Genomic DNA, 19,045 nt, shown 5'->3' with positions numbered 1-19,045 from the left:
CATTACAAATCACAAGATCAGGAGGTAATTATGGATATGACAGCCCATGTTTATTGATACATCTAACAAGACCCTGCAATCGGCAGCAGTCACGCCCACGCGGTCGACGTGGTGCCGGTCGGGGGCCGTTTTCAACAGCCAAGTTGCACCGGCGTGGTTCCAACCTGGCACCATCCAGCGGGAGCTCAGAACCGTGGCCGCGGTGGCCGTCCTGGTGGGGGAATCAGACTCCGGGGGGGGGGGGGGGGGGGGGGGGCGGCTGCACGATGGCCAGGCCTGTGATTTGGGGCTACCGATCGGCGGGCGATGCGATCTGGAGGGGACCTATCTCCTTCCGCGCTGGCCCACTGTGTCGCTACGCCATGTTGCACGGCACCGGTGCGGAATGGCCATCACGCGCATGCGCCGGCATGGAAACGGCCACCACGCGCATGCGCGGACCTGCGCTGGCAGTGCAGGGCCGCGTATCGGCGCCGGAGCAGCGCGCAGCACTCCGGCGCCATGCTGGTCCCCTGTGGCCCACTGAATCACTGGGCCAAGAGGCCAGTTGACGCCGGCGTGAAACACTCCAGTGTTTACGCCGGCATCAACACTTGGCCGTGAAATTTGGAGAATCCCGGCCGTTATTTCTATACATATATACAATTCAATGAGACAATCTCCATGGTGGATGTCTGTTCTTATTTGGTAGAATTCAGTGTTCTTGAACTCAGCTAATTGCAACCTCAGAGGTGTGCTCTGTAGATGGTACTTCTTGAGTAGTTATTTCAGTAACTGTCACTATAGGCATTGAAATGTCCTCAGAAACAGAAGAATTTGTTCTTGTCACTGACTCTGGTCTCCGGTCTCCGTTCCAAAGTTTAGGTTTCTATATCCTCTGAAGGTGGAACCACTTCAGAGATTTCTGAAAACTCTCTTCATGCAGCGAGTAACTGATCAGCATAATGTAGCCAAACTCTTTCACCAGCCATTTGAATGGTGAATGATATTGGACCTGTCTTTGCTCAGATCACAGCTGGTACCCATTTCTCATTGGTGGTGTAACTCCTAGCTAGTACTCTCTCTCCCTGGTTAAATACTTACTTTTTAGAGATGTTCTCCCTCCTAGCAATTTGTGCTTGCTGTTGTCGTTAGACAATCTCTGAAGTATCAGGTGGAGTTAACAAATCAAACTGTGTTTCCTCTTAAACAACAGCATTGCCAGTGAACACTGCATAGTAGCATGTACAGTATTCCAATACGATATTGGAAATTTCTTTGCTCTTCTTTATAATGATCCTTCAATGCTTTGATAGAATGCTTTAATGTTAGCACTGCTGCATCGCAGCTCCAGGGGCCCAGGTTCAATTCCAACCTCGGATGACTGTCGATGTGAAGGTTGTACTTACTCCCCGTGTCTGCGTGGGTTTCCTGCGGGTGCTCCGGTTTCCTCTCACAGTCCAAAGATGTGCAGGTTAGATGGATTGGCCATCTAAGTTGCTCCTTAGTGCCCAAAACGTTAGGTGGGGTTACTGGGTTACGGGGATAGGGTGGAGGTGTGGTTAAGTAGGGTGCTCTTGCCAAGGGCCGGTGCAGACTCGATGGGCTGAATAGCCTCCTTCTGCACTGTAAATTCTATGATTACACAAAACGTTCAGTCAATCCAGTCATTGCTGGATGATATGGAGCTGACTCGATATGGTGAATACCGTTCCCTTTCAAGTCGTCCTCAAACTCTTTTGAAGTAAACTGCACACCATTATCACACACAATCTGCTCTGGTGTTCCAAATCTTGCAAATATTTCTTCTAATTTCTCAATGGTCTGCTCAGTCGTTGTTGACTTCATTATCGTGACATCTGGTCATTTTGAGTGTGCATTCACAATCACTAAGGACATATGTCCCTCCAGTGGATCAGCATAATCGATGTGAATTCTCTTCCATGGCTGAGTCGGCCATTCCCACAGATGCAATTGTAATGGTGGCGTGTTCCTTAGTTTCGCACAAGATTGGCATTGCCCAACTTTATCTTCAACTTGAACATCTAATCCTGGCTACCAATAATAACTGCGCGCTAATTTCCTCATCCTCACCACACCAGGACGTCCTTAATGCAGTTGGTCAAGGGCTCGTAACTACGATGGAATAATCACATGGATTCCCCATAATAGAACTCCATTCTGTACTATCAACTCAAGTCTTCATGTGATGTAGAGCTTGAGGTCTGGAGTTTTCTGAACAAGGTCTGACAGCATTCCTTTTTGGACCATGTCCATCACCTCCCATCACTGGATCGGTTCTTGTATACCTTTGAACTTGAGAGGAAGTCAGAGGTACACTATTCATGAGTGAGAAATACAAAATATTGACAACATTTTCTTCTAGGTCATGTTTGTCTTGTAATGGCAATCGTGATAAAGCATCAGCATTTGCATGCTGCTCGGACTTGCAATACGGGATATCGCAAGTGTGTGCCGACAATAGTAGAACCTTCATACACCGAAAATGATGTTCAAAGCTTCTTTTACTAGCTGAGCGTAATTCATCTCTGGGCTAGTAAGAGTGCGTGAAGCAAATACTATCCGTTCTCTCCTGAAGGCATAATGTGCAAGTTGACTGCACCAACCCCATAGGGTTGGATTGTAATGAATCACCATTCTGACTTCAGTCAAGCTTCTTTCACTTCACTGACTGCATCCTCACATTCCCATGACCAGTGCCAAGCCTGTGTGACACATAGCAGTGTGTGTAAAGGCTTCAATCTTATTTCTAAATTCGGGACACGTTTACCATAATAATTGATCAGTCCTAAAAACTACCTTAATTTTGTCACATTTAGCGGACATGATTGTTGACATTTTCTTTGGTTCTTTGTGTAACCGTCTTTGTCGATAATATGACCAGGGTAATTTATGGATGACTTAAAGAGTCACACTTTTCCTTCTTAACTCTCAGGTTGTGGCTCTGTAATTGCTTCAGGGTAACTTCCAAATTCGCCAAGTGTTCCTGTTTTCTCGAACCAGTGAGGAGAATGTCATCGAAATAACATTCAATCCACTGAGAATTTGATCCAATGATCTTTGAAAATGAGCAGGCGCAGATATTATTCCAAAAAAAAGTCTACTGTAACAAAACAGTCCTTTGTGCCTCACTATGGTGAGTAGTGGCTGTGATTTGACAGCTACATTCATCTGCAGATATGTCTGTGAAAGATCAATTTGACTGAATTTCTGTCCTCCAGAAAGTCCAGCAATGAAGTCTTCAGTCAGTGGCAGTGGATAATGACCTACGCACAAAACTGGGTGAATAGTCGTTTTAAAATCTCCACAAATTCTCACTGGGCCATCCCGTTGAAATACAGAAATGATTGGTGCTGCCAAATCACTTTTAACATCAGGTTCGATGCCTCCTGTCCTTACTAATCTGTCCAGTTCTTCTTCACCCAGAGACGGATTTTCAATGAAACACACAGCACTGCTGCGCGGGGCCCTGATGAAAGGGGTGGGCACATGTGGAGAGGTGACTGTTGTGTACTGGGTGACCTGACCCGCTCGCTAGGATGAATCATTGCAGTAGAAACACATCTAGATTACAATACAGCACCTAATGTTGGCATTTGAAATACTTTGCACTTACGTTTCAGAATGTTCCGGACTCCTCAGCATTTTCTTCATGGGTTCTCAAACCTGGTCTGCTATTAATTGGCTTCCAAAACTCCGCACCACCGGACAAAAATAGCATGTGGGAGGTAATTTCATCCCCTATATAAAATGGGAAACCCTACCTCAGCAGGGGCAGGTGCACACTACACAGTCCAAACTTGTCGAAAGACCAGAGGAAATGGAGTAGAGTCGGGAATGCAGAAGAAAATCAGATTTCCTCCAAATAAACTGACAGCTAAATTTTTACTGAGTCGAGGAGCAGTTTAAAAATGGTGGCCTGGTCCTGATTCGAGGATTTCCTACCCCATTCTGGGGCGCAATTCTCTGACTCCCCGCGGGGTCGGAGAATTGGCGGGGGGCTGCGCAAATCGCTCCACGCCGCCCCGACGCTGGGACGCCATTCTCCCGCCCGGCATGGTGCCGGGTCGCCCGGAGAATTGCCACAAACAGCCGTAGCGGCGATCCTCCAGCGGCGTTGCAATTCTCTGGCCCGGATGGGCCGAGCGGCCGTCCGAAAAATCCAAGACTCGCCGGCACCGCTCTAACATGTTCTGGGCCGACGGGACCTCGGGTTTGAAGGGTCCGGGGGCGGCCTGTGGGGCGGGGGTCCAACCCCAGGGAAGGCCTCCGTAGTGGCCTGTCGGGGGGCCTCCTTTCCTCCATGCTGGCTCCTGGATCCCTGCGCCATTTGGCCACTGCGCATACGCTAGTTGGCACCGGCCCAACTGTGCATGCGCGGAATGTGCGGCGCCGGGTCGACGCTGAGGCCGGCAGCTGGAGCGCCGGCGCTGGAGTAAAGTACTCCCGTTTTGGCGCCAGTACTCTGGTGATGGATCAGAGAATAGCGGCCCTGGTCAAACACCCATCCCCAGCACTTCTGGCCTGGGTGGTTCCTTTGTGGAGATAGGTATCTCCTCATCCTCCATAATGTGGTGCAATTTTCATAGAGTTGGGTCAGTTTTTTAAAAGAGTCATGGTTCGCAGCATCTCAGAGTCATGAACATTGGTCTACATGAGCGGACGGTTTAAAAGATGAGTTTCAATGGTGAACCTCCTGCTTCATATGCCAAGCTATGACACGTCAATGCCCAGGGTGGCACGGTATCACAGTGGTTAGCACTGTTGTTTCACAGCAGCAGGGTCTCATTTTCGATTCCGGGCTTGGGTCATTGTCTGTGCGGAGTCTGCACATTCTCCCTGTATCTGCGTGGGTTTCCTCCAGGTGCTCCGGTTTCCTCCCACAAGTCCCGAAAGATTTTCTCTTAGGTAATTTGGACATTCTGAATTCTCCCTCTGTGTACCCAAACAGGCGCCGGAATGTGGCGACGAGGGGCTTTTCACAGTAACTTCATTGCAGTGTTAGTGTACGTCTACTTGTGACATGAATAAAGATTATTATTATTACTCCATTATGTACTATAGAACCAATGAATCCTACAGTGACATAGGGGGCTGGATTCTCCCCTACCCGGCGTGACGGAGGGTGCCGGCGTAGGGGAGTGGCGCCAACCACTCAGGGGTCGCGCCTCCCCAAAGGTGGGGAATTCTCCCCACCTTTGGGGGCCAGCCCCGCGCCGGAGCAGTTTGCACCGGTAGACTGGCGCAAACACCCGGCGCCGTCTGTAGCGGGGCTGGCCGAAAGGTTTTCGGCGGTCGGCGCATGCGCGATGCGGGGTTCTCCTCCGCGTCCGCCATGGAGGAGGCCGTGGCGGCGCGGAAGGAGAAAGAGTGCCCCCACAGCACTGCCCCGCAGAGTGAGCGGGGGGCCCCGATCGCGGGCCAGGCCTCCGTGGGGGCACCCCCCCCGGGTCCGTTCGCCCCCCGCCCCCCCAGGACCCCGGGGGCCCGCTCGCGCCGCTGAGCCCGCCGCCACCAAGGTGGTTTAAACCTCGGCGGCGGGAGAAGGCCTCCCAGCGGCGGGACTTCGGCCCATCCGGGCCGGAGATTTAAGGTAAGTTTTTTAAAAAATGAAATCCCGCCGGCGCCAGCTGTTTTCACAGGCTGCCGGCGGGATTTGCACAACGCCGGTTTTTAACCGGCGGGAGAATTACCAAACCTGCGGGAGCGGAAATAACGCCGCTTCCCGCCAATTCTCCGACCCTGCGTGGGGTCGGAGAATTTCGCCCCGGTTGTGTGAAGAAAAGCTCTCTATAAAGTAATTAGCTGCTGGGTTCATAAGGATGGAGGATATTTGTTGATGGGGGTTTAAAAATGCTGGGTTTGCCCCGAAAAATGAAAAGGCCCATGCTTTTGCAAGCTGAGGTCGTAGCAGTAGTCAGCTCTCAGTGAACAGACAGTTAAGCAACACCAACCAACAGTAAAGAAACATGAACATTTATAGGGGCCTCCCAGTTATCACAACTCAGTCCAAGCTCCACAGCTGCTATTGCTGCCTTGGTGATCACAACTCAAGCACCTGACCAGCAACCATGTTCGGGGCATCATATCCCGCCTTTTATGGAGTGAAATTGTGATACATTCCTGTACACAAATGGTGGTAAAAGTCTGGAACTCTCTTCTGCAAACAGCAATTGATGATAGCTGAATTGTTAATAGATTAATAGATTTTTGTTTACGAAAGTTATTAAGAGATATGGGTCAAAGGCAAATATGTAATTAGGCTGCAGATCAGCCATGATCTCATTGAACGACGGACCAGGCTCAAGAGGCTAAATGGCCTTTTCATATTCCTAGAGGTACCAACACTGAGCCCGAGTCTATTAGACTTAGAACTTTCTATCTCTTTCTTCCTTAACAAGCACCAATTATTTCCTATCCCACTTTTCAGATTTAGCATTGACCTAACCAGTGTCTTTCATTTGGAATCTTGTCAAATACATTTTGAAAGTCTATGAATTCCATGTTACAAGAATTCCCACAGTCCATTTGGGCTGTAACTTCTTCAAAGAAGATTCAGAAAAGGTTCTCCCCTTTGGAATTCCAAAATCTACACTGATTACTATTTATTCAGATAGGTGACATTGAAATCATTAACTGGAAGCAAGCAAAATAAGAGCAGGATCGGTTCTGGACTTGGTTTTTAGAATGAAGCAAAAAGATAGAATGGGGTATCAGTACGCGAACATTTTAGTGGCAGGGATCATAATTCAGTTAGATTTAGAGGAGTAACGGGAAAGGATAGAGGTAGTCCTGGAGTGAAAGTTTAAAATTGGGAACGGCCAATTTTACCAAGCTGAAATGTAATTTGACAGAAGTGGATTAGAAATAATTCCTTGAAGACAAATCAGTGGCAGAACAGTGGGAGGCATTCAAGGGCGAGGTAGAAAGGGTTCAAAACAACTAATGTTCCCACCAAGAAAAGGGTAGACCTCAGAAATCTAGATCCCTGAAGCATGCATACTAGGATAAGGCAAAAAAGGGAAGCTTAAGTCAGATACTGAGAAATAAATACTACAAAATGTCTACAGAGATGTGGAAAACACAATGGTAGGGAGTAAAAAGGAAAGTAGGAATGCGAAGAAGAGTTTGACAAGATTTATGGTAATTAGCCATAGTCCATTAGGGACCATAGGCATTCATAGAACATGGAACATACAGTGCAGAAGGAGGCCATTCGGCCCATCGAGTCTGCACCGACCCACTTAAGCCCTCACTTCCACCCTATCCCCATAACCCAATAACCCCTCCTAACATTTGTTTGGACACTAAGGGCAATTTATCATGGCCAATCCACCTAACCTGCACGTCTTTGGACTGTGGGAGGAAACAGGAGCACCCAGAGGAAACCCACACAGATACGGGGAGAACGTGCAGACCGCACAGACAGTGACCCAGCGAGGAATCGAAGTTGGGACCCTGGCGCTATGAAACAACAGTACTATCCACTTGTGCTACTGTGCTCCCCCCTGTTAGAGAGAGAGGCAAGTGATTATAGAGCTCGAGGGACACCACTCACTCAAAATTACATATGGAGCAAGGCATGGAGTTGTGGAATAAGAGTGAAGGCCATGAGACCTCATTCAAAGGTCCCAGTGTTGCTGGCTTCATTGAGGAGCTTTCTATTTCAGACTTACAAAATTCTGATGGAGTTGGGCTGGCTTCTGAAGACAATGTGGTTCACCCCAACTCAGAGGTACTGTGAACCATAAGTGGAACCCTGTTCCCCACAGTGCCAGTGCACTAAGACAGGTCCTCTACCCAGCCCATCTCTGCACCCAGTAGCCTCTGCAATTTTCCAGGGTTGCCCATCACGACTCTCATTTTCAACCGACACCCCCAGTCCAAGAATTCATCCTTCCGGGGACTTTCTCTTGGCTTGGATTTGTAGAGCTGGGAATTGCCCAACTCTGCACTTCTAACCTGGAAGGAAAAGTTCAGGCCAAATGCCAAGGTGAAGCTTACACTATTCATGCCCATCTATACCTGTTTCCCAGAGATACTGTTGTTTCTTAGAATAGTGTAAAACTCACTGACTTCATTTCATAAAGTTGCATCAATGATGCCACGGTAGCCCTAAACTGGCAGAGAGTATGGAGGAGATTGATGATGCTCTTAGACAAGTATGGAGATGAACTAGTTTTAGATTATGTTGAAGAGTCGGAATGACAATGATACTCCATACTAAAAGGGTCAAGTTGAAAAGGAGGGCAAGTCTGAACTGCTGACTGAATTTGGAAATTATGTAAAGTCAACATAGGGAGTTCAAAATACAGAGACCTAAAGATTAATAAACTTCAAATGTTTGTAATTGTTTCAGTATAAAGGTCTCAAAGATAGTTTTTCACGTAATCTCTGAAATTACTACTGCTGAAATCTGTACAATGTAGAAATTGTGACATTATTGGGAAATGTTCAGAACACAAACGGTTAATGTCATATCATAATTAAGCACTAGATGGAGCTGAATGCAAAACTATATAAAGCACTGAATCGGAGAACAGGGGGTGCCTTATAGTCGGCCGGCGATTAAATATGCGGGGTTTGAGGCTCCGGCACGTGGCTGATCCGGAGGTTTATTTTTTTGTCTGGGTCCGCGGTCCGTGTTCGCCACGGAGCACGGCCCTGCCATTGGAGGCCACCGCCGTGCGCATGCACGGCCTCTGACCCAGAAGTGCCCCCCTATCTGCAGCAAAACCTGCAAGATTCACTCCGGGTCCCTGTTAGCCCCCTGCAGGGCTATGAATCCGTCTAACTTATTTCAAGGGATTTCGGGAGTAAAACTCCACCGTTTTTACGCCGGCGTGGGAACGTAGTCTCATTTGGGGAGAATCCAGCCCAGTGGCTTTACATCTGATAACAATTCTGGCAGTAAGGTGTTGTATTGGTTCCTACTGTACCTGGCACACCTCGAGCAGATGTTGAGTGTAACTTTGGCTTGAGGTTCTGCACAATACACACTTCGGCCTTGACTAAACCTGCTACCAGAAGGCACGTGGTCAGTTATGCCCTCCATCCTCAAATCATCCAAGTCCTCTGTAATTTAAAGAGAATTCAATGAAGGATCTGTTTGCAGGTGAAATAAGGTAAAGACACAACAACAGGAAACAAGTGAAGCTTTGATTACACCTATTCAACTAACTTATCTAAACAATAACCCAACATTTTACTGATAACTATACACAGAATCTATTCTGCATCAAATTTATATCTTTGTCAAAAAGAGAAAGGATACCTCATTGTATTCAGTGGAAATCAAATTTTACCCCAGGGATTTAAATTATTTGTAACTCAGAATAATTCAACAGGATAATGGAGGTTAAATTCCCATCTGTTTTATGGGCATAATGCCCCAACTTAATAGTGGGACTGTCAGCACCCAATCTGTGCACAGGTTTGGATCACAGCTAAATTTGTCAGGCCCATTTTTCTGGCATCTCTAGCAGCTGTACAAAACAGGCATCAGAACCGTAGAGAGAGATGAGCAGCCTCAAGCCTATTTTAGGTTCCCTTCAGAAACTGGTTGGTGATAAGCAAAACAGGAGTCAGGCCTGCTCTACTCATGTCGCTTCAGCGACTTCCACAAACACCAATGAAAGGATCAAAGGCAAGTTTCTTATCTCTAAAATTCAGAAGCTGTGAATGCAGGAGAAGGTGTGCTCCCTGGCAACACAGCACCCCCAAACCACAACATTTCCCTTCTCCCCCACTCATTCTCCCCCACTGTCTGTGCGGAGTCTGCACGTCCTCCCCGTGTGTGCGTGGGTTTCCTCCGGGTGCTCCGGCTTCCTCCCACTGTCCAAAGATGTGCGGGTTAGGTGGATTGGCCATGATAAATTGTCCGTAGTGTCCTGTAAGGTTTAGGGGGGGGTGTTGTTGAGTTATAGGTATAGGGTGGATATGTGGGTTTGAGTAGGGTGATCAATGCTCGGCACAACATCGAGGGCCGAAGGGCCTGTTCTGTGCTGTACTGTTCTATGTTCTATGTTCTATTACTGCTCCATCCCAATCTTCCTGACTTCTAATGATCTTTAGGAAAGGGCAAGGTGTGTGTGGACACAATGGGTGTTATAATAATAATAATCTTTATTGGTATCACAAATAGACTGTTGACAGCTCAATAAAATAATGAGAATGAGGCTGGCCTCATGCTTCCTGGTTGGGGCGCCCATTGTTCACCAAAACAAATTACTATCCGATTACACTTTTCTATGTTAAATTCCATAACATCATGTGACCTGATCTTTTTGGATACATCACTGTTCTGAACACTGGTCACCCGACCATATGGCTTAATGCTGTTAAATGGTACAATATGACTTAAAGTAATCACACTCTAATTTATTAGGAATAGACCATAGTACAGATTCTTGTGGAACTCTATCCATAAGCGAAATCACCACCATAATCCAAAGTCATTCAGAAACATATTTTGTAACTGATCTGTCACAATTTTCAACCCTTTTTTTAAGTTAAGTCTTTCAAAGTTAAAAAAATTACTTCAGCTCCAGAATCCTCCAAAATATCTACACTTTCCAAATCCTGGTCACTTAAGCGTCTGCAATTTTAATCACAACACCATCGGTGGGTGGCCATGTCTTCAACTGCCCAGACACTAAGCTCTGAAATTCAATCCCTTATCTCTTCATCTCTCTATCATTCTTTCCACCTTTAAGGTACTCCTTAAAACCTTTTTGATCAAGCCCTAACATCTCCTTATGTTGCTCAGTGTCAATTTTTATTTTATAGTGACCCTGTTCACTGTTTTATTATGTAAAATGCTCCATATAATTACAACGTGGGCAGAATCTTGCCAGAATTTAACAAAGCGTCAGACTCAGACAGAAAACTGGCGTTTTACTCGACAGTTGCACAGGCCAGGGGCGAAATTCTCCGCACCCGCGGAAAGTCGCAAAACCGTCGTAAAAATCGGGACCGTTTTACGACGGTCGCGAAGGCTTCATTTCCCGACGGATTCACTTCCTGGAAATGGGCTAGTAGCGCGGCCGCGTCAATTACGTGCGTGATGACGACGGAACGCGACGACAACACGAACCCACCCATGTGACGCCGCCCGACGCCGTAAAAAGGCGCGGGCGACCACAGAATCTGTCGGGCAGGATGTCGGAGCCGAGGAGAGCTGCTCCTCGCTTTGTAGATGCAGACGTCGAGGCGCTGCTCGATGCCGTGGAGCAGAGGAGGGGCATCATCCGCCCGCGGAGAGGGCATCGCCAACCTGCCAGCACGGTACGCCAGGCCTGGCGTGACGTGGCTGCTGCCGTCAGTGCTGTGGGGCAGACCCCTCGCTCAGCAGAGCAATGTAGGAAGAAGCTACACGACCTCACCAGGTCTGCCAGGGTAAGTGCCATGAGGGTGCCCCCTAGTCACAACCATCCCTCCCCCTTAACTGCCCGGGGGGGGGGGGGGGGGGAGGGATTGGGGCAGAGTTATTTGAGGGTGGTTCACAAAGTTGTCACAGACCCAGCGCTCTGGCCCCGAGGAGAGATGCAATCGTCTGATGACAACTTGCCCCCCCCAAACTGTGCCAGTATCTGAACGGACTGCTGATACCTACCGTTTTGTAATGATCTACCTATGTTCCCTCCCCCAACAGGCCAAGGCCGCTCATAACCACCGTGAGCGGCACAAGACTGGAGGGGGTTCACCCAACATGCACCCCCTCAGCACCTTTGAACAGAGGGCACTGGACCTTGTTGGGGGGTCTGCCACCCGCGATATCGCGCAATGCGAGGTTGGCGGAACTGCAGCAAGTGAGACAACCCTCCCTGACAAACACTCACCCCTCCCCCATCCTCTGTCCCTTCACAAACCCTGCCCACTGGGACACCTCCCCCATCCTCTGTCCCTTCACAAACCCTGCCCACTGGGACACCTCCCCCATCCTCTGTCCCTTCACAAACCCTGCCCACTGGGACACCTCTCCCATCCTCTGTCCCTTCACAAACCCTGCCCACTGGGACACCTCCCCCATCCTCTGTCCCTTCACAAACCCTGCCCACTGGGACCGTCCAGCGGCCTGCCGAGCAAATCGAAATAACCCGTCTCATTCTCTTCCCTAGGACGTGATGCCGAACGACCAGGGCCGTCTGCCTCCAGACGGAGACAGGAATCTGCCGCCACCTCACCCGGGGCCTCACAACAGAGGGTGCCCGATCAGCGGGCAGCCCTATCCGCCCCAACCCAATCTGCGGACCAGGACGCACAGAGGGTTCGAAGTCCACCACCACCACCAGAAATGGCCAGGGACAACCCTCCTGTCGCTGAGCAGCCCCACACCATGGACGAGGCCCTAAGCATTGAGAGCGTCGGGCTTGCGGCACTGCTTTCTCCCACCACATCCATCATCCCAGAGACACACACCCCGGCGGGCCTATTTAGTGATGAGTCTCCTGGGGCACAGTCTGGTTGGCACATCACAGCTGAGCAGGTACAGCAGGTGGAGGTCGGAGCAACAGAGGGCCCGGACTCGCGGAGGCCAGACCAGGCCCAGGATGCAGCTGGCTCCCAGACGTTTTCAGAGTTCCTGGAGTTTCTCAACCCACCCGCACAGCCGATGCCTCAGGAAACCCAGGGAAACAATGGCGGGAGGAGGGCAGCCTTCCTGGCTCTGCAGACGCTGTTAGAGGAGTCGAAACCGCGTCCAGGAGCAGGGAGTGGTGCCGCTCATGGCAGAGACCCAGTCCGACACCGCACGGGTGGCATCCGCGGTGGAGGCAATGGGTCAGGTTATGCAAGACGTTGGGGTTAATGTGCACGCGTCATCCTCGGCCCTGGACAGGGTTGCCCTCTCACAGGCAGCAATGTGCCAGAGCCAAACCGACATTGCCGGCGCCCTGCGGGCCACGGCACAGTCCCAGCAGTCGATAGCACAGTCGCAGCAGTCGGTCGCGGAGACCATCAACCGCCTGACACATGTGCTGGATGGCGTCGTGCACACACAGGTTGAGATCGCACAGTCCCTGGCGGGAATGTCTAACTCCCTGGACTCCGTCTCTGCAAACCTTCGGATCCTGGTGGATACCGTTGCAGGCCTCCAGGACTGGCAGCGCCAGGTGTCGGTGGTGCGACGGGGAACCTCCCCGCTCGCACCTCTGTCCCAAAGTGAGGCCCGGGGGCCACCGGGCTCCCCGAGGGAGGAGGAGGTTTCGGGGCCCGTCCCATTAACTCCATCACGGGACGTCCCGGAATTCTCGGCCTCCCCCCGTCCCATCTCTGGTGCATCGGTGGGCAGCAGGCAGAGCAGGGTGGCACAATGTCACCCGAGACGCCCGCAGAGCAGCCTGGCCCATCAAGGCCGGGTCGCCCCAGGAAACGCATAGCCAAGGAGAAACGAGTCGAGGGGGGCGATTCGCAGCAATCCTCCTCCACTCCTGCTGTATCATCTGGGGATTCACTTAGACGTAGTGGTAGGGCCCGTAAGGCAACTAAGATAGACACTGAGTAAGTTGGCACGGGTGAAGGGCACAGTTTAGTTGTAGGGGCTAGGGCACCTGTAAATAATTGTTAATATTAAACGCACTGTTCCACCTTACTTGTAATACCGTGTGATTGTTCCACAGCCACAGGAATCGTGATGGTGACCGAGTGTCGCTGGGGGTGACGGGTGGTGAAACCTCGGTGCCGGGTGTGCAGTCCCTGCCCCTACCCCCCTCCCACAGCTAGCCCACGCGGGCACGTGATGGAGTGTCAGTGACGAACTCAGCGGCCACCAAGGTGGATGGTTCAGCTATTGCCATGGGTCAGACTCTCTCTAACGATTCTGAGCTCACAGCTCTTCGCAGAGCGGGCTGTCATCATTCCACATGGCACTGATCACACCCGCTGACACAGCCATCAATGTTGTGCCATACCGTCTGGACCCAGTGATAAGCGAGATGTCGAAGTGGAGCAGTGTACACTGAGGGGGGGGGGGGGGGGGGGTTGTGGTGGTGGCAGTTGTGTGGTGACCCTCTGCATGACTAGCGATGCAGGTGGTGGTTTGGTGTTCATCGGGGACGTCACATGCGATGCGTGAACCGTGCTGCCACCAGGGCGTCGCGTGCCCGCCGTCCTTGCCGGGTCCGTCGTGCCGCCTCCTGGACATCACCAGCACCTGGGTCGTGTCTGCGTGCTGCGCCCGCCACTCCGCCAGCGTCCTCCTCCTCCTCCTCCTCCTCCTCCTCTGTGCTGGCACCACTGCCACTAGCTTCTCCCTCCGCCTCCTGCAACAGGTCATCTCCCCTCTGCATCGCCATGTTGTGCAGCGCACAGCAGACCACTACAATGCGAGCGACCCTGTCGGCCTGGTACTGCAGGGCCCCTCCGGAGCGGTCCAGGCACCTGAATCTCATCTTCAGGAGGCCAAGGCAGCGCTCCACCACACCCCTGGTTGCTGCATGGGCCTCGTTGTATCGTGTTTCCGCATTGGTCTGAGGCCTCCGTATAGGCGTCATCAGCCAAGACCTCAGCGGATAACCCCTGTCACCTAGCAACCAGCCCCTCAGCCGGGGGGGACGTCCCTCAAACATCACAGGGATGAACGACTGCGCCAGTATGTAGGAGTCATGCACACTCCCTGGGAACCTTGCACAGACGTTCATGAACCTCATGTGGGGGTCGCATACCACCTGGACATTAATGGAGTATGTCCCCGTCCTGTTTGTGAACACTTCCTTGTCCACAGCAGGCGGGCGCATGGGGACGTGAACACAGTCGATTGACCCCTGAACCCTCGGTATCCCGGCCACACTGGCAAATCCACGGGCTCGTGAGTCTTGACTTGCTTGGTCCTCGGGAAAGGTGATGTAGCGGTCCGCGATGGCATAGAGGGCGTCGGTCACATCCCGGATGCACCTGTGCACCGATGACTGGGAGATCCCAGAGACGTCCCCGCTCGGAGACTGGAAGGAGCCGGTAGCATAGAAGTTCAGAGCGACCGTCACCTTGATGGCTACCGGGATCGCGTGTCCTCCCCCCGTTCCACGTGGGGCGAGGTGCGACAGGAGTTCGCAGATATGTATCACCGTCTGCCTACTCAGCCGGAGTCTCCTCCTGCAGGTGATGTCCGGCATTGTTAGGAAAGAGACCCGGACACGGTACACCCTCGGCTTTGGTCGTCGCCTCTGACGCCGTGGCTGCACCCTCACTCTCTCCCCTTCCTCTTCCTCCTCCTCCTCCTCCTCCCCCCCCCCCCCCCCCCCCCATGCTGCTCGACGACTGGCAACTCCTCGGCCCTTCCCTCTGCTGCTGCAGCTGGCCCTGCAGCCACTGCGGGTTGTGGGTGTGGATGCTGCTGCATCTCCAAATCCAGTAGAGCGGCCCCAACCACTGCGCAGAACATAGCCGTTCTGTTCCCATGCATCGTGCTAACCTACAGAAGGGTGGTGGGAGGCAGAGAAACGGGACATGTTAGACGGACGTTAGTCGACACCTCGGCAGCCGCCAGCCATGGGATACCAGTGTGTCCCGGTGGCCTGGTCGCGCTGCTGACACGCGGTCAGCCTAACCCCTGGTCACTTTCTGCATCCAACGGCCAGTAAACTATGGCCTCCTCACGGGTGCGTCAGTGGCCTGTGGCCGGAAGCCACAGGGGAACCAGCGGCCGTGTCCTCGTCACCGGCACACCATGGCATGCTGGCAGACATTTTGTTACGGGGTTGGACGGCTCACTCTCTACCTAACCCCCCCCCTCCGTCGCCCCCCACTGCCTCCCCCGTCTCCCCCCCACTGCCCCCTCCGTCTCCCCCCCACTGCCCCCTCCGTCTCCCCCACTGCCCCCTCCGTCGCCCCCACTGCCTCCCCCGTCTCCCCCCCACTGCCCCCTCCGTCTCCCCCCCACTGCCCCCTCCGTCTCCCCCACTGCCTCCCCCGTCTCCCCCACTGCCTCCCCCGTCTCCCCCACTGCCTCCCCCGTCTCTCCCCCACTGCCCCCGCTCTGGACCCTCTCCCGTTCCCAGGGATGCCTTCCCCGTTGTGGCCAGACTCGAGCGGTGCGCTGAACGGTGCGCTGAGCGGTGCGCAGAGTGGTGCCCTGACCTCCTCCAAGCAGTCGTCAGCCAGGCCGACTGGTTGACGAATTTAAAAAGCAGGTGTGTTTCACGACGTCCAAACAGGGCGCCATGACGTCGGACCTTCGGCCCATCCGGGCCGGTGAATAGCGGGGGGGCTATCAGTGGAGATTCTGGTCGTGTCAGGGGCGGGAAGGAGGCGTTTGTCGGGAAACGCGACTCCGACATTTTGCGGGGTTCGGAGAATAGCGGGAGGGCGTCGGAACAGCGTCGCCGTAAAAATTTCCGACGCCCGCTATTCTCCGAACCGTCGTGAGTCCGGAGAATCGCGCCCCAGTTTTCTAACAGAATCGTGAGTCTCTGAGACAGAAGAAGAGTGGGCATGGTTTATCCCATCACTCTGGCAGGGTGGGGCCTCATAGAACCAGCAACATGCTCCAAAGTAATCAGGACACCATCTTTAAAGATGCTGCCTCACGTTTCCCAGCCCCTTTCACGGAGGTATCGGGGGCTCCACCACCCGCCGACAATTCTTGCCAGCAGTTTTCTCCCTCACTCCACAGCCCCACATCCACTGGCGGCATTGAACCCTCCCCTCCACCAATACCACGGAAGTATTTTTAAAAATAAATAAATTTAGAGTACCCAATTCATTTTTTCCATTTAAGGGGCAATTTTGTGTGGCCAATCCACCTACCCTGCACATCTTTGGGTTGTGGGGGCAAAACCTATGCAAATACGGGGAGAATATGCAAACTCCACACGGACAGTGACCCAGAGCCGGGATCGAACCTGGGACCTCGGCGCCATGAGGCAGAGTGCTAACCACTGAGCCATCGTGCTGCCAACCACGGAAGTATAACTGGTTTTCCCCCACATCACACCATCAATGTATCAGCAACAAACCCCCCCCCCCCCTCCCTCATGGGGTTCCCACTAGGGCCCTCACACGGAACTAATTCCTGGCACAGGTTGGCACTGCCAGGTTAACACTGTGCCAACTTGGCAGTGCGAACCTCTGCCACGTGGCAGTGCCGGGTATGTCGCTCTCTCCTCCTGGGGCTATACTTACCTCTGCGCCCCTGAGGGGTTCCCCTTGACTGCCTCACATCTGAATGAAACTGTTGCAAACCTCACCAATGTAACATCATGTCAACGACGTATGAATATTTAGTGAGGATGTTTTTTTGCCGGGGAGATGCTAATAATATTTAGACCTGTACAAATGCATTAAAGTGAAGTTGATGCCTGGGCGTGAATCTCCTGACAAGTGAGGGGCTGGGGAAAATCTGGAAATGTGATTTCTCCGGTGAGAATCACGTTTCCCGATGCGTGCCAGCAAGGCCAAAAACACACGGGTGGCATCCACGGTGGAGGCATTGGGGGTGACAGTGTCGGCTATGGATCAGCATGTCCAAGGTCTGGGGTATTCTGTGAAGGCACTGACCAAGGCACAGGTCAGGGTACCGCCTCACAGGTAACCATGTCCAAAAGCCACCTGGAAATTGCAATGGCGTTCCAGAGCGTGGCCCAGTCACAGCAGGCCATGGCAGGGAACATCGGCGGCATTGCCCAGGCAAACTCAATTATAATTAATCATTACTTAATAAATTAGTTTGCTTTAAATTGAAGACTCTTGGTTTCTTTAGTATCACACCATCAGACTCTTCTAGATATACAGCAACTAGTAATAAAATATATTACTAAACCAGTAATATAACACCATGGTGTAGCGCGGGGGGCCATTGGGCACCCTGATGGAGCTGGAGGTGATCAGGCCTGTGCCAGTGACTCCTACAGGGCATCTGCCGGAACACTACAGCACCTCCGATACCACCTCACCCCCACCCCCTCCTGTCCCTTGTGCATCTGGTGGGCAGCGTGCAGAACAGGGTGTCACCACGACACTTGGGACACCCGAGCAACAGCCAGGCCCATCTAGACCCATCCACCCCAAAAGAAACCCGCCAACAGGGGCCAAGGCCACAGGGCAGGAATCACAGCAGTCCGCTTCCGCTCCTGCTGTACCATTTGGGGAACCACCTAGATGCAGCGTTAGGGCCCATAAGGTCAGGAAGTTAGACACCAGTTAAGTTATCATGGGTGCAGGGTGGTTTAGTTCTGGGGCTAGGGTAAAAATCTGTATATTCGTACACATTAAACGCCTGTTGCCACCGTTACAACCTGCCTCGGTGCTATGTCTGGTGGGTGTGAGGGGTGGACTGGTCTGTGCTGGCGGGGGCTGGGGGGGGATCGGCGCACTCTGTGGGTAGCCCGGGTTCCACAGCCGCCCTCCACTCCCCCCACCCTGACCGTCCCCACCACCGCCACTCCAGGGATTCGATGGCACCGTGTGATGGAATGGCCAGCTCGCATGCAGGCATCACCCAGGTGGGCGGTGGGACTGGGAAGTGCTACCGTGGGCAGGAGCCAGACGTTGTCAAACGATGTGGAGCACCAGAGCTTATCGCAGACCAGGTTGTCATCATCCTCCATCCCATGGACCAAACCCGATGTTACTTCAAACCCAGGGCCCCCACCCCGCCGTGCGACAGGTATGTATCACAGAGGGAGTTGCAAGCGGGTCGGGTGGCCGAGATGGTATGGGGGTGGGAAGCAGTGTCCGTGCCCCTGGTTATTCCCCCCTCCACTCTTCCCCTAGTTGGTGAACCTGGAGACAATCAGAGCGTCCCATGCACGTTGCCCCTGGCGCACACATCATGTGGCCTTCCGTGCCTGCCTGGGCCTCTCAGCATCAAACAGGAGGGCCCCTCCAGAGCAGTCCAGGCACCTGAACCACATCTTCAGGAGGCAAAGCACCGCTCAATCACACTCCTGGTTGCTGCATGGGCTTCATTGTAGCAGGTCTCCGCATCAGTCTGTGACCTCCAGATCGTCATCAGCCACAACTGCAGTGGATAACTTCTGTCACCCAAGAGCCAAACCCCAGCCAGGAGGCATCTCGAACATGTCGGGAATCGTCTGGTGTGCCAGGATGA

At 52.4% G+C, this 19,045-nt stretch overlaps 1 protein-coding gene across 2 annotated transcripts in view; it reads right to left on the bottom strand.

Annotated features, from left to right (window-relative positions):
- The window catches only part of c10h8orf34 (chromosome 10 C8orf34 homolog), a 536,034-nt gene that overhangs the window by 141,973 nt on the left and 375,016 nt on the right, over positions 1 to 19,045 (bottom strand). The window contains exon 8 of one of the 2 annotated variants that reach the window (XM_038809543.1): positions 8,940 to 9,075. In XM_038809543.1, the coding sequence (XP_038665471.1) occupies positions 8,940 to 9,075 (136 nt within the window). The remainder of the gene's footprint in view (positions 1 to 8,939; positions 9,076 to 19,045) is intronic. The other variant, XM_038809544.1, reaches the window with a different exon arrangement.

Source organism: Scyliorhinus canicula, chromosome 10 (assembly GCF_902713615.1).
Source record: "Scyliorhinus canicula chromosome 10, sScyCan1.1, whole genome shotgun sequence".
Taxonomy (NCBI): Eukaryota; Metazoa; Chordata; class Chondrichthyes; order Carcharhiniformes; family Scyliorhinidae; genus Scyliorhinus; species Scyliorhinus canicula.
This window is presented reverse-complemented; position numbering and strand designations above follow the sequence as displayed.